The 27,918-nt window shown below is 38.0% G+C and overlaps 1 protein-coding gene across 2 annotated transcripts in view; it reads left to right on the top strand.

Moving 5' to 3' along the window:
* Positions 1-27,517, top strand: part of hbp1 (HMG-box transcription factor 1) — a 47,054-nt gene extending 19,537 nt beyond the window's left edge. Inside the window, exons 4-11 of one of the 2 annotated variants that reach the window (XM_059987493.1) lie at positions 2,261-2,393; positions 3,334-3,445; positions 3,571-3,686; positions 6,086-6,248; positions 6,373-6,517; positions 8,697-9,017; positions 25,331-25,472; positions 26,585-27,517. In XM_059987493.1, coding sequence (XP_059843476.1) covers positions 2,261-2,393; positions 3,334-3,445; positions 3,571-3,686; positions 6,086-6,248; positions 6,373-6,517; positions 8,697-9,017; positions 25,331-25,472; positions 26,585-26,602 — 1,150 coding nt within the window. In that variant the 3' untranslated portion in view covers positions 26,603-27,517. The remainder of the gene's footprint in view (positions 1-2,260; positions 2,394-3,333; positions 3,446-3,570; positions 3,687-6,085; positions 6,249-6,372; positions 6,518-8,696; positions 9,018-25,330; positions 25,473-26,584) is intronic. The other variant, XM_059987494.1, reaches the window with a different exon arrangement.
* The last annotated feature ends 401 nt before the right edge of the window (positions 27,518-27,918 follow it).

Genomic DNA, 27,918 nt, shown 5'->3' with positions numbered 1-27,918 from the left:
ATAATGTGCTTTTGTACTGACAATTTTATGGGAAAACTTCCACAAGTTACCTACAGATCCTGTGTACCATACATACTAGCCGATTGTTCAATAATGTTTCATGTCCAGTGTACAATTGTGCTATAACCCGAAAGAAAGGTGCCTCTTTTAGATAAGTACACAGATTATATTTTTTCAGCTGTTGAATAACTGAAATTGATGTATTATTGTAGAGTAGATTGGTAGATGTATTTTACCAATCTTGTGCACTTTGGAAATAGCCATGGGGAAATGTTAAAATACTGTTAGTAAATGAGCATTGACGTACTTTACTGTCAGTCACATTAATTTCCATTTTCAAGAAACTTGAAGAATATTACATAAAATATCATCAATGTCAGTTAAGCCAGGTTGTCATTTGTCCTTTAAGTATGCACTCTGAAATTCGGATGGTCTCCAAACATTTTGGAGAGCTCACTGCTCCAACTGTCAAAGAAGGTATAAGCAAATGAAGCTGATGTCTTCAGAAATGGTTTTTTTTTCTAAAATTACATTTTTAATGTCTCAAGATATTATAGTTTTGCTGGGAAATACTAGTCCAGATTTTTTTTCTGTGGGTCTCTCAAAGGATAAGCATCAAACTGTTCTGCAAAAGGGATCGCACAGGAAGATTTATTTAACAATCTACTGTAAGGTGATTATGTGATCAGGGCAGGCATGTTTTAGCTGGCAATGTCACATAATAGCCAACTGATCGGTTGATACTCTATTTTTCTTTCACTAATTAGAAATACCTGACCCTGAAATGCTATATTTTTTTCATGAGTCCCAGCTTGTTTAAATACTAATGTGATCTTACATCATTCATTTCATTTACAGTTTTTTTTTTGATGCAAATCAGATGTATTCTAAATGGTTTCAGTTTGTTAAATGTACTTGGAGGACAATCCATTTCCTAATATAAATCTTTGAAATTAGTTAACTTTATTGAAAAATGCCCCATGCATTTATATATTGTCTCTAAGCTTTCAATTTATTTTTGCAGTAGTTTCCTATTCATCCCCCTACTGACACCCCCTCTTCTTATCTCAATCCATCTATTTAGATACTTGTGGAGATCTTACAGTTTCAGTCTATTAAGCATTTAATTACTTTGTGATCACAGAAGACATATATAACATTATTTTTCCTGTGCCTGAGGGTTATTCACAATTTTTCATTTATTGTTAATAACTTCATAGCCTGAAGCTTCCTGGTTGCATATTAAAATTAAGCTTGACCAAGCTTTACCCATCATTTTCTGAAAACAAAGGCTAAATTCATTTCTGTGAATGAAAATTAGAGGATAATGTAAATATACCTAATAGTGTACTGTCGCTTAATTAAAAGTACACAAAAGTTAAAGTTTAGAGTGGTATTCAGAACTTAACAGCGCAATGAGTTTATTTGATGTATCATATTTGTACTGGTTTTCTGAAATGACTATCCACAATCCCATTCATTTTTGCCTTGAGTACCCATTATTATTTAATCTCTTTAAAGAGTTGTCCCAGATATCAATATATGCTAACATTGTTCTACTTTAAAAATGTTTTGACCATGTTTCTGTGGTTCTTTTAATGATGAATTTAAATATATGTCATCTGGTTATCTGTCAGGATTACCTGATCTTAATTAAACAAAATCCTTTGTAATTTTGAATCCTTGGAAACCAAACTGTTAGTTCAATCCTTTTGAGTGGTAATATTACTTCCCAGGATTAAACAACTCCTCTATAAGTTTAGAGGTTAGTTTTAAATGTCTGATTACCGTTTTTATTGCAGGCATTCTAATATTTAAATCCTTACCCCTCCCAACTTTCCTGGTGAATTGCATGGGTTACAGATGAAGGTTCCTCTGTAATATCAAGGAACATAACTGGATGCTTTTGTGTTCTTTGGAATAAAATACTGTTTTTTGTTTTAAAATTAATATACCAGAAAATTGCATTAAACTTGAAAAACTGAAACACTTATCCTGACCTTTTTTATTGAAACAACAGATCAGAATAAGGATGCTTAGGAAATAACTTTTTTAGCATTTTACATAGTATTGAAAGAATTGTTTATATGTTTGATTACGATGTTTTGTTTTCTTTTCCTCTCTGATTAGTTTCAGTTTTAATGAAAAACTACCGATGTCCCATTAAGACATCATATTGATGAAAATTGCCATTTCTGGACAGTAGTGTGCTATAACCCCTGAATATCTAATTGTACATTTGTTTTTTTTCTCTTTTCAGATCTCCAGTGCATATAGTGGCCACAAGTAAAAGTTTACATTCCTATGCTCGTCCTCCTCCAGTTCTTTCAGAAAGTGAACCTGGCCTGTCCACAAATCACTGGGAAGAACAGACTAATGTAAAAAGAGAAAGGGTATGTTTACTTAATATAATTAGACTTGTACTTTTGTCAATATACAGAAACAATGAAAGTAACATAAATAAAGTTTACATATTCATGTTTGTAATCAACTTCTTGAATATGGCATCACTGCATCAATTTCGATGACAGTCATGTTCAAGTTCCCCCCCCCTTGCTACATCCTCTCCAGTCCAAAGACGTGAAGAGATGTCTCGGAGTGCAGTATTGTGTTCTTCACCTGCAAGGCATTTTCTTTAAAGCATTTGCATTGTGGAGAGTTGTAATAGCCAGCGCCACCTCCTTAAAAGTAACCCCCTACTCTTTATCTACATCCATTAACCCATTCCCCTCTGAATTCTTTTAAAATTTTTCTTCCATGAACCTCAATCTTTGAATCCCATCCCTTTTGCCATTATCATCACATTTTCTGATCCATGAAGTTTGTGCATGAAGAAAATGCCTTGTAGGTGATGATTGCAGCACTTTGTGCTGATCTTTCACAAATTCTCTGACGAGAGAAGGCTTGGCAAGCGAGGAGCTTGGCTGCGACTGCACACCGAAACGACTTGGCAACGACATGTCTATCTCATTGTCCCGCAGCACTGAGCAACTAAAAATAAAAACTGGCAACAATTTTTGTTTCTTTCATGATTCCTGTCCCTCTGCTGAGTGGAATGCTGGCCTCAGCTGTGAAATAATGGCAGCAAGTAACTGTTGTTGCTGATAAAATGGCTTAATATGAAAGAGAAACATCTTGTAGGAACACATCTGAGTTTGTAACATGGGATTCAATAGTGAAACAGAGGTTAGCATTACAGAAGCTTGTGATTTGGATAGTATTCTCAGAATGCAACTCCTCTGTAATGCAAGAGGGAATGCATCGTAATAACAATTGCTTGTCTGATCTTTCTGTTTGCTTATGATTAATCATTTATACTTTATTTTGCTACAGGTGAGTAGTGAGTCGGAGTCAGATATCTTTTGTATGTCATCGCTGTCAGATGATGATGAACTTGGTTGGTCGAATTCATGGCCACAAACTGCTTGGAACTGCTTCATGAAAGGTAAGAATGTACTTTGATTTATTCAGGCTAAAATATTCATAGAACAAATTATGTAATGAGTATTGAATATAATTTTAGTAGCTGCAGTTTTTCATTGTAAGCTGCTGTTAATCTGTGTGTTACAGGGACACGTCTGCGTTTCCATAAGGGTGATAATAGAGAGTGGCTTGATGTTGAAGAATTTGCAAAATTGGAACTAGCAGCTGAAGATAAAAAAATCTTAAAGGGCAATGCACATAAGGTGGCCATTTTATGCTTTTTTGCTCTGAAATATTTTTTTCAATTGAATTAATTTCCAGCAAACACTTTAATAAGTTCACATTTTTTACCAATGATCTCCTGGGAGTTTGATACTTTGTGGGGCATAAAAGTAAGTAGGGTACGTCCAGTAATTAGGTCCAATCAGGAAATTGTAATCTCAATTGCTGTGAATTAATCCATTCAAATAAAAATCCTTGTGTGTGATGCAAGAAAATACATACTATCTTCCCGAAAAAAGAAGAAAAATGTACATGATGTACCATTAATATTGCAACATTGGTAGAATTGTCATCTTGATGAAAAACTAATTAAGGCAAGGTACATATCCATTTAGAGATCAGCTTTCTTAAAGAGCTGCATTTCGAAGTTTTAAATCATCAGCTTTTAAAGACTGAGCAAATTCAATTAAGACACTTTAAGTAGATGCCTTTTCAATTATGGCCTTTAAAAGATCAGGAAGCTTTTAAGAACCAACAGAAGGCAATTAAAAAGTCATAAGGAGAGAACAGATGAAATGTGAAGTTAAGCTAGACAATAATATAAAAGAGGATACGAAAAGATGCCGCAATGAGATACATAAAAGAGTGAAAGAGAGGTGAGAGTAGATATCGGACTGCTGGAAAATTATGCTGGAGGGGTAGTAATGGTGGATGAACTTAAGAAGTATTTTGCATCAGTCTTCGCTGTGGAAGACACCAGCCAGAAATTTGAACGTGTTGGGGGGCAGAAGTGAGTCTTGCTGCTATTTCTAAAGAAAAGGTGTTTGGAGCTGCTGAAAGGTCTGAAGGTAGGTAAGTCAGCTGGACTAGATGGACTACAATCCAGGGTTCTGAAAGTGGAGCTGAAGAGATTATGTAGGCACTATTAATGATCTTTCAAGAATCACTAGATTCTGGAATGGTTGCAGAGGACTGGAAAATTGCAAATGTCAGTCCACTCTTTAAAAATAGAAGGAGCAAACAAAAATATCAGTTAGCCTGATATCAGTGGTTGGGAAGATGTTGGAGTCCATTATTAAAGATAAGGTTTCAGGGTACCTTGAGGTGCATCATAAACTAGGCGAAAGTCAGCATGGTTTCCTTAAAGGAAAATCTTGCCTGACAAATCTGTTGGAATTCTTTGAAGAAATAACAAGCAGGATGACGGTCAGTAAATGTTATTTACTTTGGTTTTCAGAAAGTCTTTGACAAGGTGCTGCACACAAGGCTGCTAAACAAGATAAGAGTCCATGGTATTACAGGAAAGAGACTAACATGGATAGAGGATTGGCAGGAGGCAAAGAGTGGGGCAAACAGAGGCTTTTCAGGTTGGCTGCCAGCGGCTAGTGCTGTTCCGCAGGGATCTGTCTTGGGTCCGCTTCTTTTCACATTGTATCAATGATTTGGATGATAGAATTGATAGTTTTATAGCCAAGGTTGCAGGCAATACGAAGATAGGTGGAGCGGCAGGTAGTATTGAGGAAGTAGGGAGTCTACAGAAAGAGTTGGATTAGGAGAATGGGCAAAGACGTGACAGATGGAATATTGGGAAGTGTATTGTCATGGACCTGGGTAGATGGAATAAAGTTGTAGACTATTTTCTAAATGGGAGAAAATTCATAAATCAGAGGTGGAAAGGGAATTTGAAGTTCTCGTGCAGGATTCCCTGAAGGCTTGCAGGCTGAGTCAGAGGCAATGAAGGCAGATGCAATTTTAGCATTCCTTTCAAAAAGGACGAGAATATAAAAGCAAGAATGTAATGCTGAGGCTAAATAAGGCATTGGTCAGACTGCAATTGGAGTATTGTGAGCAGTTTTAGGCCCCTTATCTAAGGAAAGATGTGCTAGCATTGGAGAGGGTCCAGGTGAGATTCATGAGAATTATTCCAGAAATGAAAGCGTTACCATATAAAAAGCGTTTAATGGCTGGGCCTGTACTTGCTGGATTTTGGAAGAATGAGGGGAGTACCTCATTGAAACCAATCGAATGTTGAAAGGCCTAGATGAGAGGATATTTCCTATAGTAGGGGTCTAGGACCTTAGGACACGGAATAGAGGGACATCCTTTAGAACAGAGACGAAGAAGGATTTCTTTAGCCAGAGGATGGTGAATCTGTAGAATTCATTACCATAGATGGCTGTGAGGCCAAGTCGTTGGGTATAGAGAATTTAAAACAGAGATGAATAAGTTATTGATTATTAAAGGGCATGAAAGATAACGGAGGAGGCAGGAGAATGGAATTGGGATGGATAATAAATTAACCATATGGATTGGTAAGGCAGACTCAATGGGCCAAATAGCCTAATTCTGCTTCTGTGTTCTATGGTCTCATGAAAAGAAAGATATTTGAAAAGAATTGTTCAGAATGGGCTATTTATGGTGAAAACAATTTATATTACAGAAAAATAGATACGGTTCTGAAGGATTAAAGTTAGTGGGACACTCAGAAATCATTTCCTTTGGACGTTCTGTGCTGAAACTAACATTCGATCCTGGCAAGTCACAGGATGGCAAATTGACTGTGGAGTGCAGGTTGGATCACCCCTTCTATGTGAAAAATAAAGGTCAGAAATGTACCTGTGTTGTTGCAATTTTAATTTATTGATTCCTGAATGTGTGATATAGATGCTTTGTTTTTTTTGCTAAAACCTGGATGCAATTATTTGTTTTTTCTTTAAATAAATGCAGGATGGTCTTCCTTTTACCCCAGTCTAACGGTGGTTCATCATGGAATTCCTTGTTATGAAATGGAAGTTGGAGATGTCTGTCTACCTCCCGGGCATCCAGATGCCAACAACTTTGACGATTCAGGAGTCTTTGACACATTTAGGAGGTGATGAGAAATTTATTCACTGACTTTATTATAAGTAGCATTGTTTCTAAATATAATGGATCTGAAATTTTTGAAAAAGGACATACTGTAAACTAGGGAGGTACTTAGTTAAAAAGTATGTGATATCTTGAGTGTAAATAATGCAAATATGAAGAAATGTATACAAAATTTAATGTTTCTTAATTGCAAAAAAAAACCCAGGATGTTCTCATGCATTTTGGATCTTTTAATGGGATCAATTCAGCCATAAAATACTTTCTTTGGAATTTCAGAATGTTAACACCGCCTGGGGAATGAAACTAGGGGATAACATTTAAATTTAAATAAGTTATTTTATTGGGACTTCCATTAGGATTTCAGAGTTCAGAAATAATGTATTTGGTGGAAGGATATGAAGCCCCTTGATCCTGTTCTCATTTAGTCTTGCCTGATCCTACACTTTCAGATAACTTACTGTAAATACATTTATTATTAAACCTATTTTGTATTAGTTCACTTGACAACCAAGAATCATCAGTGTTAAATTTAAGTTTTCCAATAAAGATATTCTGAACCCAGTCAATTATTGGACACATCTGTAGGCCAATGTATTATTTCGAAGTTCATAATTCGTTATTAAATTCAGCCTTTCCTCAATGGACTCTGTCTATATTTCATGGCTCAGTTAGCGATCAGCATAATAAAAGACCCCACCCACCCCTGACATTCTCTCCTATTCTCTCTCCCATCAGGCAGAGGACACAAAAGCAAATAGACACATAACACTAGGCTCAAGGGCAGCTTCAATCTGACTGTTATGAGGCTTTTAAATAGTTCCCTAGTATGAGTCCTAGTTGCACCTGGACTCATAATATGGTTTGTTATGGACTTGCAACTTACTGTATGCCTGGACTATACTTCCTCTGTAGGTGTTACATTTTATTCTGCACTGTTATTATTTTACCTCATTCTACCCCAATGCACTGTGTAATGATTTGATCTGTGTAACAGTATGCAAGGACAACTTTTCACTATGTTTCAGTACATGTGAAAAGAATACACCAATTCCAATATTGATTTTATGATTCTTAACATCCCATAATTTAAAGATTGATTTTACAGCCATCAGGATAAGCAAATAGTATGCTTCCAGGTAATTCTACATATCTGTGAAATGTTGCACAAGAGAATAATGCTTAAGAGGTGGGAAAAGGGTGAAACAGGGTATGCATAAGATTTCAAAAGATGTATAAAAACTATGCATTTTGTTAAATGGATTTGTTTGGTATACAGAAATTTTTTGTACTGTATGTAGGGTGAGAATGGGAATGGAGAAGTACCATCATCGGTGGTAGTATGTAGTTTCTATATGCCAAACTTACAAGAGTAGTGCTGTTCCTAGGAGGCCAGATTGACTGATTGTTTTGGTAAACTCACTAGCTCATTGTAGTTTGTTCTTAACCTCAGTGTTGGCGCTTTTCTGCACCCATGTCAGGACAAGCTAAAAGAAGCTATACTTTATGTTAGATCTTGTACTCTGTTGCTGGACTTAGCATTGAGTCCACACAAACAAGGTGCAAATTCATTTTGGATTTGGTTCCTCAGCTTTAGGCCAACATTGAGTAAATTGGTAAGGACTGCTAAATGTCTTTTGTATTTCCCTTCATAGTTTAATATTGGTTATTTCATTGCACTTAAATTTACTGAGAAAGCTGTTATTCTGTTAACTTACTTCTAATACTTGTTAGTATTTTAAAAAAATATTGACGTCTATTTTTAAATGTCTTTGCTATAGAAATTTAATAGGAGTTCAAAGTCTGAAAGCCACAAGCTGTGAAAAGGACATCATTTCAGTGGGTGCCATGTGTAGTCTGTTTACCATTCAGGCCTGCTCCATCTTGTATAGAGGACAGGGTCTCCAGTATCATTACAGCTGCAGTGCTGCAAAGAGTAAGTTTAGCCTTGGGAATAGTGTAATTAGCAGGCAGGATCAAACGTAATATGGTCCAAATGGATATTAGGGTTACAAGTGCAAAATTATGGCAACAATGAAGAAATGTTTTACAAGCATAATATGTTTAATATACACTCTTGCATGACAATTCAGCAGTATGTTACTTTTTCCAGCAAACTCTTTAAAGCAGTTAAAGGTTTCTGGAAATAATCAGTAAAAAAGTTCATTACTTTTAATTTCTTATAGCTACGATTTCACACCATTGGATTCCTCGGCTGTATACGTTCTGAGCAGTATGGCTCGTCAGCGTCGCGCTTCCCAGACAAGTGCCAGCAGTCCGGATTGTGAAAAGTCTGAATGGATTACAGGCTCTGTGCCTTCTGAATCACCACATCTGCCTTGTAATTATAATAAATCCAGTAAAAGTCTAACCTCAGGGACCGCAAGCACATTAAGTACCACTTCTCCCACCAATAGTAAATGCAAGAGACCAATGAATGCCTTCATGCTCTTTGCCAAAAAGTACAGAGTTGAATACACTCAGATGTACCCAGGAAAAGATAACAGGTTGGTTTAAATAAAAGTGGATTTTAATTATAAAAGATAGTAAATCTTAATGAAGTAGTAGTCCCATAGCAATTATTTTATATTATTTATTGCACTTGCTCTACATTTGATTTGTATCTTTAAATTTTGTGTTACTATCTTAGTTTATCTTGAAATAGAAAAGAGTTCCTATATTTTTTGAGTTCAGTTTTCATATGGGAACTTGGATCATGTTTGAGATATTACAATTCCAAAAGAATTGATTAAAAAGCATTTAGAGAATGGTATGGAAAATTGTATTCTTGTGGCAAGTTTCTTATGGCAAAGTTTCCCCTCCATTTCTCCATTTCCTTGCAATCTTCTACATCCTGTTTTGACATTTTTTCTCCTACCTTTATGGACTCTTCTCCCAAGACCAGGAGGGATGACTGCTATTGATGAAACATTCCTGCAGATCTGCTGTGCTCCAGAAGACACTTTGTTCAGTAATGCTATCCTTATGAACCATTTGTACGTCATCTGTTTTAAGATCTGGTTATCTGCAGAGTGTTTATTGGATTCATAGAGTTGTAACGTTGGTGCTGATCCTGTGAAGAAATACTGCTTTCTGATCTTGTAAATTCTGAAAATCAGTTATGTTGTTAACGGTTTGGTATGCAGTGTCTGCTGTGGTTTTCAGTTTTCAGAATATTAAGTAAGTTTTGTTTTAGCGTCATGCCATGGTGTTACACAGTAATGTTGCAACTTCAGGAACAGTTCCAACCTACACAGGCTAGACCATTCATAACTTAAATACTTTTCTACTAGCTTTCTGTACCTTTTCCAGTCTAACCAAATTATTAATATCCTTCATCCATGGAATCATTCTAATAAATATTTTCTGCACTCTTTCTGAGGCCTTCACTTTGTTCCTGAGGTATGGTGCTTGGAACTGGACACAGTGCTCCATTTGTGGTTGAGCAAGTTTTTAATGACTTTACTGGTCTTGTACACTATCCAATTAACTTCTCAACCTGCTCTATCACTTCAAACTAACTACCCATATTTCTTTCGGACTCTTCTTGTACCCTTTTCTGTATTGTGCACTCGAGCTTATATCATATATCCTTGTTCTTAGCTTTTGGCATTTACCGGTTCACAATACAGACAGCTTGATCTGGCAAATAAACTGGAACTCAATGGGATGGAGTTGCCTGGCAGGTGTATAGCATTACTAGAACATGATAACCTTTGCCCTCTTGTATATTTATTTGCCACTTCAATCACTTGCACTGTTCTCTATTCCACATAGATTTTATTTGTCTTATCAAAAAAAAAACTAACCTAATTTTAATGCTGAAGTTTGCTTAAGTGTAAGCAGGTCAGAAGATTGGACAGAATATATCAAAACAAAAGTGAAGAATAACTTGAGGGTTAATAAGGAAGGGAAAAAACAATCAAAAATATAATCAGTATCAGGTTTATTTTCACCGGCATGTGTCATGAAATTTAACTTAGCAGCAGCAGTACAATCCAGTACATGTTAATATAGAAGACTAGTACCCAAGAGGGAGTTGACTAATTTTGCAACTTTCTGCAGCTTCTTTCGGTCCTGTGCAGTAGACTCCTGTACCAGACAGTGATGTAGCCTGTCAGAATGTTCTCTACAGCACATCTATAGAAGTGTTCGAGTGTTTTAGTTGACAAACCAAATCTCTTCTAATGAAATATAGCCGCTGCTTTGCCTTCTTTATAGCTGCATCGATATGTTAGCACCAGGTTAGATCCTCAGAGATTTTGACACCCAGGAACTAGAAATTGCTCACTGTCTCCACTTCTGATCCCTGTATGAGGATTAAATACTGTATTTAGAAACAAACTGAAGAGTGTTGGTCCTGTAACAGTGAGTCCATAAAAGGGAATCAATGGATAGGCAGGGAGTAAGTGAATCAAAACAGACTTTTGGCATCAATCTGTACTATGTATATGTATATATATATATATATATATATATATATATATAGATTATGTATAATCTATATTTTCATTTATATTTATCATCTGTTATGAGCAGAGAGACGGAAGTAAATTCCTTGTATGTGTACAGGTATTTGGCGATTAAAGTCTGATTCTGATTCTGATATAGGACTTAAGAAATATCTCAGGAATATCTCAATATCAGGATTTGGAAAGGAAGGAAGAGCTCAGGAAATTAACCACACCAGAGATTTAGTACCAACTAGGTTGATGGAAGTGTGGGCTGATGCATCAGGGTCCTCATGGACTCAATCCTTGGTTCTTTAAAGGTGTGGCTAGTGAGAAAGGTGATTTTAGTTCTCTAAAATTCCCCAAATTGTGTGAGGGCACCATTTGATAGAAGAAAGACAGAAACAAAGATTCTGCAGGTGCTGGAAATTTTAAGCAATGCATTCAAAATGCTGGAGGAACTCAGCAAACCAGGCAGCATCTATGGAGGGGAATAAACAGTCAGCTTTTTGGGCTGAGACCCTTTATCAGGACAGGAAAAGAAGGGGGAAGAAGCCAGAATATGAAAGTGGTGGGAGGGGAGTACTTGGATTTTCAGAAGGCCTTTGAGAAGGTGCCACACATAAGGCTGTTTAACAATTTAAGAGCCCATGATATACAAGAAAGATACTAGCATGGATAGAGCGTAAGTTGATTTGCAGGAGGCAAAACGTGGGATAAAGGGAGCCTTTTCTGGTTGGCTGCCAGTGAGTAATGGTATTCCACAGGAGTCTGTGTTGGAACTGCTTCCTTTTACGTTATATGCCAATGATTTGGATGTTGGAATTAATGGCTTTGTGGCCAAGTTTGCAGACGATATGAAGATAGGAGGGGCAGATGGTTTTGAGGAAGTAGAGAGGCTACAGAAAGACTTAGACAGATTTGGAGAATGGGCAAAGGAATGGCAGATGGAATAATAGTGTCGGGAAGTGTATGGTCACGCACTTTGGTAGAAGAAATAAAAGCATAAACTATTTTCTAAATGGAGAGAATTCAAAAATCTGAGGTGCAAATACACTTGGGTGCCCTCGTGCAGGATTCCATATAAGTTAATGCAGGTGGTGAGCAATGTTAGTATTCATTTTTAAAGAGGACTGGAATATAAAAACAAGGATGCAAAATTGAGGCTTTATAAGGTACTGATGTGGCCTCATTTGGAGTATTATGAGCAGTTTTAGGCCCTTATCTAAGAAATGATATGCTGATGTTGAAGAGGATTCAAAGGAGGTTTACGAAAATGATTCTGAGATTAAAAAGTTTGTCATATGAGAAGTGTTTGATGGCTCTGGGCCTCTACTCACTGGAGTTCAGAATGGTGACATCATTGAAGCCTATTGAATGTTAAAAGGCCTTGATAGAGTGGATTTGGAAAGGACATTTCTTATGGTGGGGGAGTCTAAGACGAGGGGACACTGCCTCAGAATAGAGGGATGTCCTTTTAGAACAGTGATGAAGATGAATTTCTTTAGCCAGAGAGTAGTGAATCTGTGGAATCCGTTACCACGGGCAGCTGTGGAGGCCAAGTCGTTGGGTATATTTAAGGCAGAGGTTGATAGATTCTTCATTAATCAGGGCATGAAGGGATATTGGGGCTGAGGGGAAAATGGATCAGCCATGATGAAATGGTGGAACGGACTCAATGGGCCAAATGGTCTGATTCTGCTCCTAAGGTCTGAAGGGAAGGAGTACAAGCTGGTAGGTGATAGGTGAGAACAGGTGAGGTAATGAAGTAAAAAGCTGGGAGGGGATAGGTGGAAGAAGTAAAGGGTTGAAAGAGAAGGAATCTGATAGAGGACTGTGCACCATGGAAGAAGGGTGAGAAGAGTAACCAGAGGGAGATGATGAGCAAGTGAGAAGAGATGAGAGGGTGACTAGAATGGGGAATGGGAAAAGAGAGGAGGGAAGGGCATAAATTACCAGAATTTATAGAAAATCAATGTTCATCCCATCAGGTTGGAGGCTACCCAGATTGGAAATGAGGTGGTCCTCCTCCATTTTGAGCTTGTCCTCATCATGGCAGTAGAGGCAGTCATGGAAAGATGTGTCAGAATGGGAAGTTGAACGGAAATGGGTAGCCACCAGGAGATCCTGTGTCTTGTGGCAGACATAGTGAAGGTAATTGACAAAGCGGTTCCCCAATCTATGTCTGGTCTCACCGATGTAAAGGAAGCCACACCGGATACTATGGATGACCACGACATACCACACCTCCTCTCATACCACCGTTCAGGGCCCCACAGTTCTTCCTTGTGAGGTGATACACCCATGAGTCTGTCAGGGTCGTCTTGTATCCAAAGCTTCCGGTGCTGCATCCTGTACATTTCTGAGATCTGACGCAGATTGGAGGACCACTTTGTCGAGCACCTTCACTCTTTCTGACGCAAAAGGCAGGATCTCCCAGTAGCTACTCATATTCCGTCTGGGTAGCCTCCAGTTTGAATATCAATTTCTCTAAATTCGGGTAATTTCTCCCCCTCCCTCCTTCTCTCTTCCTTGTTCCTCATTCTGATTACCCTTATGCCCTTTCTCATCTGCCTATCACCTCCCTCTAGTGCCCCTACTTTTTTTCCCATGGTCCACTGTCCTATCCAATCAGATTCTTTCTTTTTTTACCTCTTCCACCTAGCTCCTCCTCCTAGCTTCATCCCCAGTCACTTGGTCTGACATATCACCTTCCCTTCCCCCTAGCTTCTTAATCTGGCTCCTACCTCCTTCCTTTCCAGTGCTGATGATGGGTCTCAGCCCGAAACATTAGCTTTTTATTTTCCTCCATAGGTGCTGCCTAACTTGCTGAAAATTAGTCATGGGAAAATGTAATGCACTTAATAATATCAAAATAATCTGGCAAAACCAGGGTGGTTTTGTGGAAGGGAGATAATGTTTGACTAATTTATTGAAGTCTTTGGAAGAAGTAACATTCTGTGAATAGGGGGGAAGTGGTGCATTGTACTGTGATGAAATCTTCAGAAAGAGGTGCCACGTTGTAATGATAAATGAACACTCAAGGGGTAGGAAGTAGCGTGTTGGCATGGATAGAAGATTGGCTGGTTCACAGAAGAGTGAGCGTAAATGTTTTTTTTTTGTTTGGTGGGACAGGTTGAGTGGTTTGTCTTAGGGATTGGTGCTGGTCCTTAATTTCATGTAATTTAGTTAAATGGTGTGAGTGAAGACACAGATGTAGATGGATAGACCCATCTATCTGTGCTGGACCATGGACTTCTCATCCATGTGTCTATCCAAACTTCTCTTAAGTGCTGCAATTGAACCTGCACCCACCACCTCTGCTGGTGGTTTGTTCTCTGAGTGAACTTGTTCTCCCTCAGGTTCCCCTGAAATATTTCACCTTTCACCCTAAACCTATGACATCTAGATTAGTCTCACTAAGCCTCAAGAAAAAAGCTTGTATTTATTTAGCAAACATGAGGAAATCTGCAGATGCTGGAAATTCAAACAACAACACACACAAAATGCTGGTGGAACACAGCAGGCCAGGCAGCATCTATAGGGAGAAGCGCTGTCAAGGGACAGGAGGCCCGACATATTTAGTTGTTTGCCTGTTCCAATCTCCCCCAGTGCTTCCCCCCCCCCCCGCCTTTCTTTCTCCCGTCCCATGATCCTTTCCCTTCTCTAGCTCTGTATCACTTTCGCCAATCACCTTTCCAGCTCTTAGCTTCATCCCACCCCCTCCGGTCTTCTCTTATCATTTCGCATTTCCCCCTCCCCCCACTACTTTCAAATCTCTTACTATCTTTCCTTTCTATTAGTCCTGACGAAGGGTCTTAGCCCAAAACATCGACAGCGCTTCTCCCTATAGATGCTGCCTGGCCTGCTGTGTTCCACCAGCATTTTGTGTGTGTTATTGTATTTATTTACCCTATTATGCCTATAATTTTGTATACCTGTACAAGATCTCCCCTCATTCTTCTACATTTCAGGGAATAAGGTCCTACCCCATTCAGCCGTTCCCTATCAAGTTCTGGTAGGTCCTCAAGTCTCAAGAACATCTTTGTAAATTTTTTTGCACTCATTGAAAACATTCCTATTGATAGGTCGCTTAGTTTATTGACACAGAAGTTAGAAAGTAAGTTGTGGGGAGAATATATGGAAACCTCAAAAGATAGCCATTTGAAGTGGCAAATAAGGTATTTAGTGAAGCATGTACTATTCAGGTAAAGTGCGGTTGTGGAGCTGTGAAAAGTTCCTGTCTTCCCCCTCTTTGTATGCTTCACAACTCTTACAATATAGTATTGAAATTTCACTAGGTTCTTTATGGTAAGAAGCACAGTGGGGACTGACTATTGTTGAAGGTTGTTACCACATAGAAGTCTTGATACTGGCCAACAGCAGTTTCCATCACATTCAGCTGGAGGTGTTGAGAAAAACTGTAGGGTGTGGGTGTTTGGTCAGTACATGGAGCCAGTGTTGCTGGTTGTCAGCAACAGTCTGCACTTACTGTGCTGGCCAGCATGCAACCCAATCAGGGCTGAGTGACCACATCACTTGCCTGGACTTACCCAACCCCAACCTGCACCGATAGCCTCTTCACACTGAGTTGTGGGTGATGATTCATTGCTGTGAGAATGCCAGCTGCGAGGGTAGGAATTCACAGAGGCATCTGGCCAGAAGCAGTACCATGGAGAGCAGGGTTTATGCTAGGTTTCTGGCACTCCAGTGTGATGTCTGTAGTAAGTATCCCTGTGCTAGGACTTCAGGACCAAGAATGCCAGAATGTATTAGTGTTTGATACTGTGCCCTGCAGGGATCCCCTGTGAATAGGATATTTGGAGAGATGAATCTCTTATGCTGGTGAATCTTTGGAAAACTCATTCTCAAAAGGCTGTGATATTTTAGGCAAAGACAGAAGGATTTTTGAGTGCCAGAGCTACATGGGTTAGGCAGCATCTGAGGGGAGAGAACTAGAGTTAATATCAGGTCAGAGATGCCTCATCAGAAGGTACAGAATACAGTGTGATAATAGAGCAGTTGCAGGTATGGACAAAAAAATGGCAGATGGAGTTTAACCCAGATAAATGTGAAGTGTTGCACCTTGGGTGCAAGGAGACAGTACACTGTTATGGGGAAGACCCTAACAGTGTTGCTGAGTGGTGAGATCTTGGGGTCCAAGTTCATAACTCCATGAAAGTGGGTACACGTAGTTAAGAAGGCTTATGGAATGCTTGTTTTTATTAGTCGAAGCATTGAGTTCAAGTCACGAGATTATTGCAACTTAGTTGCTCCACTAAAGGAAGATTGGTGAAGGTGCAGGAGCGATTATCAGAATGCTGCTTGGTTCAGAGGGCATGTACTAACGTGAGAGGTTGGACAAACTTGGGTTGTTTTCTTTGGAGCAGCAGAGGCTTAAGGGAAATCTGATAGAAGTTTAGAAGATTTTGAGAGGCAGAGATAGAGTAGACAGGCAGTATCTTTTTCCCAGTGTAGTCTAATACCAGAGGACCTACTTTGAACGTGAGAGAGGATAGGTTCAAAGGAAATGTGCGCAGTAGGTTTTTTACTCAGAGTAGTGGATGTCTGGAATGTGCTGCCTAGTATGGTGTTAGAGGCAAATACGTTAGAGACTTTCAAGAGATGTTTTGAGAGGCACATGAATGTGAGGAAGATGGAGGGATATGGATATTGTGTAGATAGGAGCGATTAGTTTTTTTTAAATTTCTTAACTAGTTTGGGCACAAGATTGTTGTTGTTACAGCACTTTTGTATCAGATTTCCAGCATTTAGAATACAAAGAGAAAATGCTGGGAATACTCCATTTGGAAAGAGAAATGCAGTTAACATGTCAACATGAATGAAGACTGTTTATCTGGCATCTGCACTTTTCTGTGTTCCAACTAATTAGATACTTGATGGTAAAGAAGTGAAGATTTCCAGTGGGTAACAGTGATTACACTTAAGTGAGCAATAATCTTATTAACTGATGGAACAAGCTTAAAAGGACCAAGAGGATTACTCCTGCTTCTAATTTTTATGTTTGTAAACCTCCTTTTGGAATTATAATCACATCAGGATTTTGAACATGACTAACCCACAATAATAACCCACAAGCAGCACAATAATCGCTACTGGGAGAATCAGGTTGGTGCTGGACCACAGGATAGGGAGTTTGTAGAGTGCTTACGGGATGCATTCTTGGAACGGCTTGTACGAGAGCCGACCAGGGACAAAACTATTCTGGATTTAGTGTTATGTAATTAACAGGATTTGATAAGCGATCTTGCAGTAAAGGAGCCATTAGGAGGTAGTGATCACAATATGATAAGTTTTTATCTGCAATTTGAGAAGGGTAAGGGCAGCTCAGAGGTGTCAGTGTTGCAGATGAACAGGAGAAACTATGGAGCCATGAGGGAGGAGCTGGCCAAAGTTGACTGGACGGATAGCCTAGCAGAAAAGACGGTGGAACAGCAATGGCAGGTATTTTTGGGAATAATGCACAAGGTGCAAAATCAGTTCATCCCCCAGAGAAGGAAGGATTCAAAGGGGGGGGAAGGGGCCACAGTGGTTGACAAAGGAAGTCAGAGATTGCATAGCATTTTAAAAAAAAGTAAATATGACAGAGCTAATGTGAGTGGGAGGACAGATGATTGGGAAGTTTTTAAGGAACAACAGAACTTAACTAAAAAGACAATACGGGGAGAAAAAATGAGGTACGAACACAAGCTAGCCAGGAATATAAAGGAAGATAGCAAAAGGTTTTTTAGGTATGTGAAGAGAAAGAAGATAGTTAAGAACAATGTTGGGCCCTTGAAGAATGAATTGGGTGAAATTGTTATGGGAAACAGAGAAATGGCAGAAGAATTTAATGAGTACTTTAGATCTGTTTTCACTAAGGAAGACACAAGCAATCTCCCAGATGTATGGATGGGCCAAGGACATAGGGTAACAGAGGAAATGAAACAGATTGACATTAGGAAGGAAACGGTGATGAGAAGACTGATGGGACTGAAGGCTGACAAGTCCCCAGGTCCAGATGGTCTGCATCCTAGGGTACTAAAGGAGGTGGCCCTGGAAATTGCGGATGCATTGGTAATCATTTTCCAATGTTCCTTAGATTCAGGATCAGTTCCTGAGGATTGGAGAATGGCTAATGTTATCCCACTTTTTAAGAAAGGAGGGAGGGAGAAAACAGAGAACTATCGACCTGTCAGTCTGACATCGGTGGTGGGGAAGATGCTAGAGTTCATTATTAAGGATGAAATAGTGGCATATCTAGATAGCAGTGATAGGATTGGGCTGAGCCAGCATGGATTTACCAAGGGTAAATCATGCTTGACTAATCTGTTGGAGTTTTTCGAGGATGTAACCAGGGAGTTAGACGGGGGAGATCCAGTGGATGTAGTGTACCTTGATTTTCAGAAGGCATTTGATAAGGTCCCACATAGGAGATTGGTTGGTAAAATCAAAGCTCAGGTCATTGGGGGGAAGACATTGACATGGATAGAAAACTGGTTGGCAGATAGAAAGCAAAGGGTAGCAGTGAATGGGTGTTTCTCGGAATGGCAGGTGGTGACTAGTGGGGTGCCACAGGGCTCGGTATTGGGACCACAGCTGTTTACCATTTACGTCAACTATTTGGATGAAGGCATTGAAAATAACATCAGCAAATTTGCTGATGATACTAAGCTGGGTGGCAGTGTGACATGTGATAGGATGTTAGGAGAATTCAGGGTGACTTGGATAGGCTGGGTGAGTGGGCAGATACTTGGCAGATGGCGTTTAATGTGAGTAAGTGTGAGGTTATCCACTTTGGGAGTAAGAACAGGAAGGCAGATTATTATCTGAATGGTGTAGAGTTAGGTAAGGGAGAAATACAAAGAGATCTAGGAGTCCTTGTTCATCAGTCACTGAAGGTGAATGAGCAAGTGCAGCAGGCAGTGAAGAAGGCTAATGGAATGTTGGCCTTTTTTACAAAGGGAATTGAGTACAAGAGCAAGGAAATCCTCTTGCATTTGTACTGAGCCCTGGTGAGACCACACCTGGAGTATTGTGTACAGTTTTGGTCTCCAGGGTTAAGGAAGGACATCCTGGCTGTAGAGGAAGTGCAGCGTAGATTCACGAGGTTAATTCCTGGGATGTCTGGACTGTCTTACGCAGAGAGGTTAGAGAGACTGGGCTTGTACACGCTGGAATTAAGAAGATTGAGAGGGGATCTGATTGAATCATATAGGATTATTAAGGGATTGGACAAGATAGAGGCAGGAAATATGTTCCAGATGCTGGGAGAGTCCAGTACCAGAGGGCATGGTTTGAGAATAAGGGGTAGGTCATTTAGGACAGAGTTAAGGAAGAACTTCTTCTCCCAGAGAGTTGTGGGGGTCTGGAATGCACTGCCTCGGAAGGTAGTGGAGGCCAATTCTCTGGATGCTTTCAAGAAGGAGCTAGATAGGTATCTTATGGATAGGGGAATCAAGGGGTATGGGGACAAGGCAGGAACCGGGTACTGATAGTAGTTGATCAGCCATGATCTCAAAATTGCGGTGCAGGCTCGAAGGGCCAAATGGTCTACTTCTGCACCTATTGTTTACTGTCTATAAATACTTCTTTTTAAAGTGAGGTGTTAATGTGGGCAAGTGATCTATGTAAAGTTTCTAAGCTAAAAGATAGAGAAAAGGATTATTCACAGGACAGAGATCAGTTAGGAATTTGAGCAGATGAAACTTAATCCTAACAGGTGTGAGTCGTTGCATTTTGGATCATTAAATGCGTGAGGGAAGTATACAGTTAAATGGAAAGACTCAAGAGCTATGATAAACAAGATCTTGGAATGCAAGTCTGTACCTGCCTGACAGTAGCAACACAAGCAGACAGGGTGGTAAAGGTAATGCCTGGCATGCTTGCCTTTATTGGTTTGGACATTGAGTATAAAATAGGAATGTCACATAGATATGTAATAAATTTTGTCAGGCCGTAGTTAGAATATTGTATGTGCCATACTATAGGAAGTATGCATAAGCTTTAGTGAGGAAGCTCTGAAAATTGTCTAGATTAGTATGTCTTAATTGAGAGATTGGGCAGATTTGAATTATTTTGACCAGATTGTTTGATGTCGAGGAACAACTTAGTGCAATGCTGTTACAGCTCGGGACGTTCAGAGTTCAATTTCAGTGCTGTCTCTGTAAGGAGTCTGTGCCTCTTCTATGTGAGTTTTCCCCAGGTTCTCTTGTTTTCTCCTAGAGTCCAAAGATGTACCAGCTAGGTTAATTGGTCATTGTAAATTATCCCATGATTAGTTGAGGGTTAATTGGGTTTGTCAGGGGTGACTGGGGCGGTGTGGCTTGAAGGGTCGTAAGGATGTGCTCTACATTGTATTACTAAATAAGTAAATAATCATGAGAGCCACAGATAGGATTGTTATTCCTCTCTCCCCCCCCCTTCGTCTCCCACGAGTGGAAATGTCAAATGATAGAACATGGGTTTAAATGTGAGACTATAAGACAAGTGAGCAGAATTAGGTCATTCAGTTCAACAAGTATGCACCACCATTATTTTATCATGGCTGATTTATTATCCTGCATCATTCTCCTGATTTCTCCCCATCACCTTTGATACCCTTACTAATAAAGAACTTGCTTATAGAATATTTGCTTTACATTTACAGAATGACTTGGTCTCTACAGCTGTCCATGGCAATAATTCCATGGATTCACCACCTTGTGGCTAAAGAAATTCCTGCTCATCTCTGTTCTACAGTGATGTCCTTTATATTCTGAGGCTTTGCCTTATAGTCCTAGATTCTCTCACTATCGAAAACATCCTTTGAACGTGCACTCTATTTAGGTCTTTCAATATTTGACAAGTTTCATTGAGATCAACCTCTTACCCCCCCCCCCCCCCCCCAATTCTTCTAAACTCCAGCGAGTACAGATCCAGAGCCATCAAACGCTCCTCATAAATTGACTTTCATTTCCAGGATCATTCTCATATCAGAATGTTGAGAAGGAACAATTTTTAACATGGAGTGGTAGATGCCTGGACTGCACTTCCAGGGGAGGTGGTCAAAGCAGATTTAAGGTACACACACACAAGTAGTGAATAGAGGAATGTGCACCACGTGCAGGTAGATGGATTAGTTCGAGTGACATTGTGATCGACCCAGACACTGTGCTTGTTTCTGTGCTATATTTTTCTATGCTGTTCTAGGTACTAAGGTTGCAAAGATCATTACCAAATTCGAAGATTCTTGCCTGGCACTAAATAATCTGATTACCATTTACTGCCCTTGTAACTTGCCTGCAGTTTTTACAGGCATTTATGAGTTTTTTTAAAAATGGGATACAGAGGATAAATGGTTCTTCAATGGACTTCAATGCTATTTCTCAGTAAAATACTGGTAGAGCACAACTTATGGAGAAACAGAACACAGTAGATAAGGACATTCAGATTTATGCTTTTAGCTCCATTTGTGGACCCAGAGTTTCTGATTTACTCATTTTTTCTTAAATTCTCTTGACCAGTTAGTCCCACAGAGGAATGAAGTTTGCCTGCTTTATCTTTGTGTAGAGAAGATTGCCTTTAGTTCTTATCAAGGAAACCTTAAGACCTTTATAAGGCGCACAGCCATTCCTTGAAAGTTTTAATTTTTTACTGTATTCTAACAATGATGCAAGTTATCCTCTCCCTTGCATTACTTTCTAGTAATATACACAGCTTCACGCAGTCCATACTCTGAAGTATCCTGGGGTTGAGAAAATCAAACATTTTATTACTTCCAACATTGGCATTTACCTGTAATTAATTTTGTGAAAAGGCAGAATATTAGGGATATTACATTAGTAATCCAAATTTTATACACACAAGGTACCTTACCGTCCTAAAAGTTATCTCTCACTCCTTTCCTGATTTCTCGTAAAATATGATGTACTTTTCCCAATTATGTTACAGAGCTTGATAATTAAGATGAGCTATCACTGAGGTCACTTTGTATAATATCTGTATATGGTATCTGCAGCTGTATCGGCTTTCCGTAGAATCTGGGGAAACCATCTGATGTTCCCAGTTGGTTTATATTAATAGGTACATTTAATATCAGAAATGTATACAATATACATCCTGAAATTCTATTCCTGGATATCTAATGATTTGCAACTTTTGAGATGATACTGCACATTAATCTACACCTTCCAGCTTTCTGGTTTTTAAGCCCAACACATTTACAATGGTTTGATTATATGTGCACTGAATCTTATCATTAGTCTCGGCTCCTATTTTGTTAACACCTGCAGATCTGGAGATCCCTTCATATGAAGACAACCTTATTATTTATAAACACGTCAGCCAGTAATGGTCCTAGTACTCATTCAAGTACATGGGCTGACAGTTGGGTCCTAGTCAGTTAGCTTTATGTACTTTAAGGCATAGTACTTGGTTTGAACTGTACCTTCAAATTGTAGTTTGAAGTGAATAATAAAACATTTGAATAATAATCAGAAGGCCAAGATACAGAAATGAATCATCATATTTCTTTGGTAGAGCAGAGCCATTTAAAGCAAGTAGAAGCATTTGAAATCACCCTGCCATGTCACAGAATTAGAAACAAATTAATCTATGCTTTTTTTATGAAGATGCAGCAGAATACTTTATTTGCCAAGAATACGTGCAATTAAACTTCAAATGTAAACACGGTACATTTTTAAGATGCCATCCATATTAGGAAAGATTTCTTGGCAGAAGAGATGCTGAAAGATGTATCAAAAGGAGACTGTAACATTTTGAGCTGGACTCATAATTTGCCAGTATACAGGCTCAGTTATTTGAAAAATTCTTACCCTACTTGGAAGTTGAATAATCACACAGCGCAAAAACAGGCCCTTTGGCCCAACTTGATCATGCTGAGCTTCTCCCATTTGCCTGCATTTGGTACATATCCCTCAATAAACTTTTCCTGTTAAATATCTTTTAAATATTATAATTTCACTACTTCCTCTAGTAAGATTCTTCTTTCCTTAAGTGCTAACAGTGCTGCAGTAGTATAATACTGAATTGAACCAGGTGCAGTTGTGTTCAAGATTCCAGAGCAGGCTAAGGATTGCTGTATTTGGGATCAAGGACTTCTGAGAAAGAAAAAAAAAGTATTGCATCCAATTTTGTTATTTATTCTCAATAGCAAAAGATAATGGTAATTAGTAACATTAAAATGTTAACATTTTAAAATAAAAGTATATGGGGTATTTTGCCATTTTTTTTAAATCAAAGTCAGTAGTTAAGCAGATATAATGTATTTTCCCATTCTTTTCCAACTAACTATTATAGGAAGTGCATGACATTTTTACCTATCATATTGTAAAACAGTGAGCTCTAAATAGTGGAGGACCAATTCTCATATTAAACAACTGATTATTGTAGATCACACAAGTATCTTACATCAAGCTCTGGAAATTGTACCAGATTCTTATTTTTTGGATCATCCATCACTGAACTGTTTCTTAACATAAAATTGGTTCAGTTAGCAGAATTGTCAGATACTGTGAACTTAGTTTTATTCCCCATTTGTAAAGGAAATTAATACAAAAAGCAAATGAGGGTTAGCAGTTGAGGGCAGTTTTATATAGTATAATAGGAGAATTTAGAGCCATTTCATCCAGCAGTTGGGAGCCACTATTCCAACTCTGGATTTGTATTGTTTTGGATATCTTTTAAAGATGGCAGAACATCCCTTGGGGCTGACTCTACATTCAAAGGCACTCCTGTAATTATATGATTGTAATTGTAATCTGCACAGCACTTACTACAATGATCAATTCACAACTACTAATGCTCACAATAATAGAAAACAATTATATTGCAAATCATTTAATTTGTCATGGGTTTAAGAAATTTTCACCACTTTACAAGATGATTGTCAAGCATAATTAAAGCATAAAATTCAGCTAGTTCAGTTATTAAAAGATCCAACACAAGACTTAGTAGATCACACACTGGGGAGAGGAAGGTTTACTATTTTGGTCCGTTTTTTAAAGCTTGTTTTGAGAATGCATTGGGCAATAGTTTGCACTACATAATGCCAGCTCTAAGGGTGGAAAGTTATATGTATATTTCAACAAATATAATTTATTCTTCTGCCCCCGCAGCATTAGAGAGAATATTACAAGCAGTTTCAGGTCAAGATAATTCAAATATTCTGTGATTTTTGACAATTCATAGAACATCTTAATCTACTATCCTAATTGATTTGCTCACCAAGCATCAAGTTGGCTCTTAAACCCACATTGAGGAAATAGTGCCTAGATAACTGGAGAATGCTTGTAAGTAAAAGGATGAAAAGCCTCCTAATTTCTTTTGATGAACTTTGTAACTCTGACATTAATGGCTTCCAACGAGCATACATTTAAACAAACATTCTACCACAAGAGGTCACGAGAGTGCCTTTTATAATATCACTTAGTACTGTTGTATTAGCAGCTGTTGTTTCGTAACTTGTTGAGGCTTTTTTTGTCTGTCGTTGGTATTAAACAGCTAATATAATTGAAGAATAAATAGAACAAATAAATAAATTGGATAATTGGTGTTTGGGGCAAATTATACCATTTCTAGTTAAGGAATCAGTAGAATGTGAATGAAGTTGAGTTGAAATGATTGAATTCTTTGAGGTTTGTAGAGTTCCTTTGTATTCAAACCAATTTTTTTTTAAAAAGTCTGTTTTACATTAAGGAGTGCAAGCATCTGGGTTGTGACAGAACAGCTGATTAAAAACTCCAGTTAAATTCTTGGCAATCTGTTAAAGTATCTCTCAACAAACGAGTTTGATTTTGCCTTTATTAATATGCTCAGATGAGACTGCACTGTATTAGATTCTGAACAAAATTAAATTTTACCTCATGTAGAATGCAATGTAGACTCCTCAGTTTTGCTTTTGGATTGATGCTTTTTTAAAACAGCGTGTTTTGCAGTGCCACACGTACCGGTCATCTGAAATTCGCAGTGATCCCACAGGCAGATCTTTTACAACTTTCAAGACCACTCTTTGTTTTTGAATGTCATGACATTATTTACTGAGATTGATCTTACCCTGGTCGACTGGCTCATTTGGAATAATGGCCATGATATAGTATCTACATGACAGTAAAATTTAGAACAGTTAAAGGACAACACTTGATAGATTTATAATGTACTTCTTATTCAAACTCAAATTTCATTAAATGAAATTATTGTGCTCTACTTACAACAATTCGCATGAATGGAGAATTATTTGCATGAACAATTACGGTTAATTTTGTGGTGAGACATTTTAAGATCAGATTACATGTGTAATCAGAGAAATGTAAATTGGGTATTAGTTTGCATGTATGATCTTGGTCTAATACAATGCACTTGTTACATAGGGCCATCAGTGTAATTTTAGGTGACAAGTGGAAAATGATGAAAAATGAAGAGAGGAGAATTTATACATTGGAAGCCAAGGCTCTGGCGGAGGAACAAAAACGCCTTAACCCAGACTGCTGGAAAAGAAAACGTAGCAACTCTGTAAGTATTTAAAATAATCTGTGTTCTCAAATGTTTTTAACCTCTTAATACTTTTTACTTAATAATAAGTATTAATAGCTGATGGTCTCAGAATATACGAGGGAAAAGAATACAATAGAATTATAGTTGTCAACTTGAGTGATTCTTTCATTGTTAGAGTACAGCAATAATTAGCAATTCTTTGTTGTCACTGAAGTCTTTGCTGTTGATATTTAAGGTGATCAGATACCTCTGTTTATTTTTAAAATGCTTTTTCTGGAGAGAAGGCAGTGGCTATTACGTGATTCATTTTAAGCAGCTTTATTTTGTAAAGTTAAAAACACTAGAATGTTAAAATTTAGACAGTTAATCATGCATTTAGAGAGGTGGAATTGGCAGTGGCAAAGCTAAGAAATGAAGGATAAGGTGGAAATTGATGTCACACGTTATGGATGAGAGTGAAGATAGTGTAATTTAGATTGCTTTTTGAGTACACAAGTTATTCTCAATTTGTTTGGAAGGCTATCAAGCAAATGTTAACCTTGTTTCTCTGTTCATCAATATTGGCTGAGTATTTTCATTATTTTCTATTCTCGCATTTCCAGCAGCCAACTTATTTTGCTTTTGCAGGCTGAAGTGGTAAAATGGCACTTGAGTAGCTACTGCAATAGATCTAAAAAAAATCTCAAATTTTTGTATGATGCTTTACTCGATATATTTGTTTTCTACCTTTGTTGTACTTACCCTTTCAGTATTAGTCCATTTTCTCTTCCACTGAAAAAGTACTTTGCATTAGTCGTATTTCTTTATTCTGTTACACCAATACCATTGCTGGTTTTATTAAACTGGCAGCAAAGCAATTTTCTTTCTGTGTATAACAAATACTGAGAATAGTCAGTGGTCTGCTTTCTTCTGAGGAATTGATAAGGTGTGTGTATCATGGTACTGTGACCTACCCATTGAATGAATTTGCACATGTGGAACTAATCTGTAGAATCAATAGTTCATAATGTTCAGAGGTTTTCTTTGTCATGTTGACCCCTGTCTATGTATAACACTTCACATACAATTACAGAGTTATCCTTAGGATAATTAAACTTGCTGTATTGATTTTTTTCTTTCTTTCATAACAGGGTTCACAGCAGCAGTAACCAGACTTTCAGAAACCCACTTTATCCTCTACTTTCACCATTTGGAATGAATTTTAGAAAACTGGATGCAAGTGAGCAAAAAGACTCAATGTATCTATATATTTCAGTTTTAATTTTGAAGATTTTGTGATAAATCTATATTTAGATAACTGTAATAAAGTGAGTGTAGTTTGCTTTTTATATAAATAGCTGATAGTGTTGTAAATCTTAAGCATTTAATCTTTCTGACTTTCTTAATTGTGTATTGTAAATGGCCATAATTCCTCATTCTTCCAAAGTTCAGTCAAAGATTATTTCAGGTAAATATAGCTTTTAGGCTTGAAAACTTTGTACTAAAAAATCCTGTGGTGCTAAGTTAAGGGAGGAAAGTTGGTATATAAAGATGTCTATTTTTAAGAATGTAAATGGGTAAAGTTTAAATTCTGTATAACTACTGTTGTATCATGATTTGTATCACTTATTATATTGCACAATTTTAATTCAATTAACTTTATTTGCAAACAGTGGGGGAATTAGTATATGTAGCAGGGATGCTCCCAAATTTACTTTGTGGTGTTTTAGCCAACAAAAGTTGCCATAAAACTCGAGGCTTGTATTCATAAATTGGGGCACAACAAGCACGTGGGCCACAATTTTGCCATTGTGCTTAAGGACTATTGCACTTTAGTGTTTCTTGCAACATTATGAAAAATGAGAATGTCTCATTGAGTCATTTTCATGGATTGGCATTTATGCCACTCAGTGTTGATATTCATAGTCACAGATCAACATTTATATAAACTGCTTTAACTCAAGTAAATTTATGTCTTTATGCAGGCTGTTATTCCCACAGGAACTCTTGCACAAAAAAAATTATTGTATTCAAGTTCAAATAAATATGTAAAGTGTTAAATGTCTAGATTTTTTTCCTTAATCTATTCACAAAATTATGTACAAAATTGTGCTGCATTGTCCTGTTGATGTTACTTTATTGAGTCAGTTACTTTTTCTACCTGACAGCTCTTTCCATCTATCAGTTAATGTGCATAGGCTGCTGAAAAATGAACAGATATGATTTAAGGGTTAAAGTTGACTAATTCAAACAAAGGGCATCATGATGAAAGTTTATAAACGTTAATATAGACACACCATCATTTGACTGATTACAGCAACACCATTTTCTCCACAACCTTGACTATTAGTTAAACTAGTGGTCACCAACCTTTTTAAGCCCAAGATCCCCTACTTCAGCCTTAGTGAAAGGCAAGATCGACCTACTAAATCATTTCGTCACACGCATGCGCACCAGGCAGAAAAGACCAGAAATAAAACCTCCC

The sequence above is a fragment of the Hypanus sabinus genome, chromosome 13 (genome assembly GCF_030144855.1).
Source record: "Hypanus sabinus isolate sHypSab1 chromosome 13, sHypSab1.hap1, whole genome shotgun sequence".
NCBI lineage: Eukaryota > Metazoa > Chordata > Chondrichthyes > Myliobatiformes > Dasyatidae > Hypanus > Hypanus sabinus.
The sequence above is the reverse complement of the archived record's forward strand: the minus strand, read 5'-3'. Positions and strand labels throughout refer to the sequence as shown.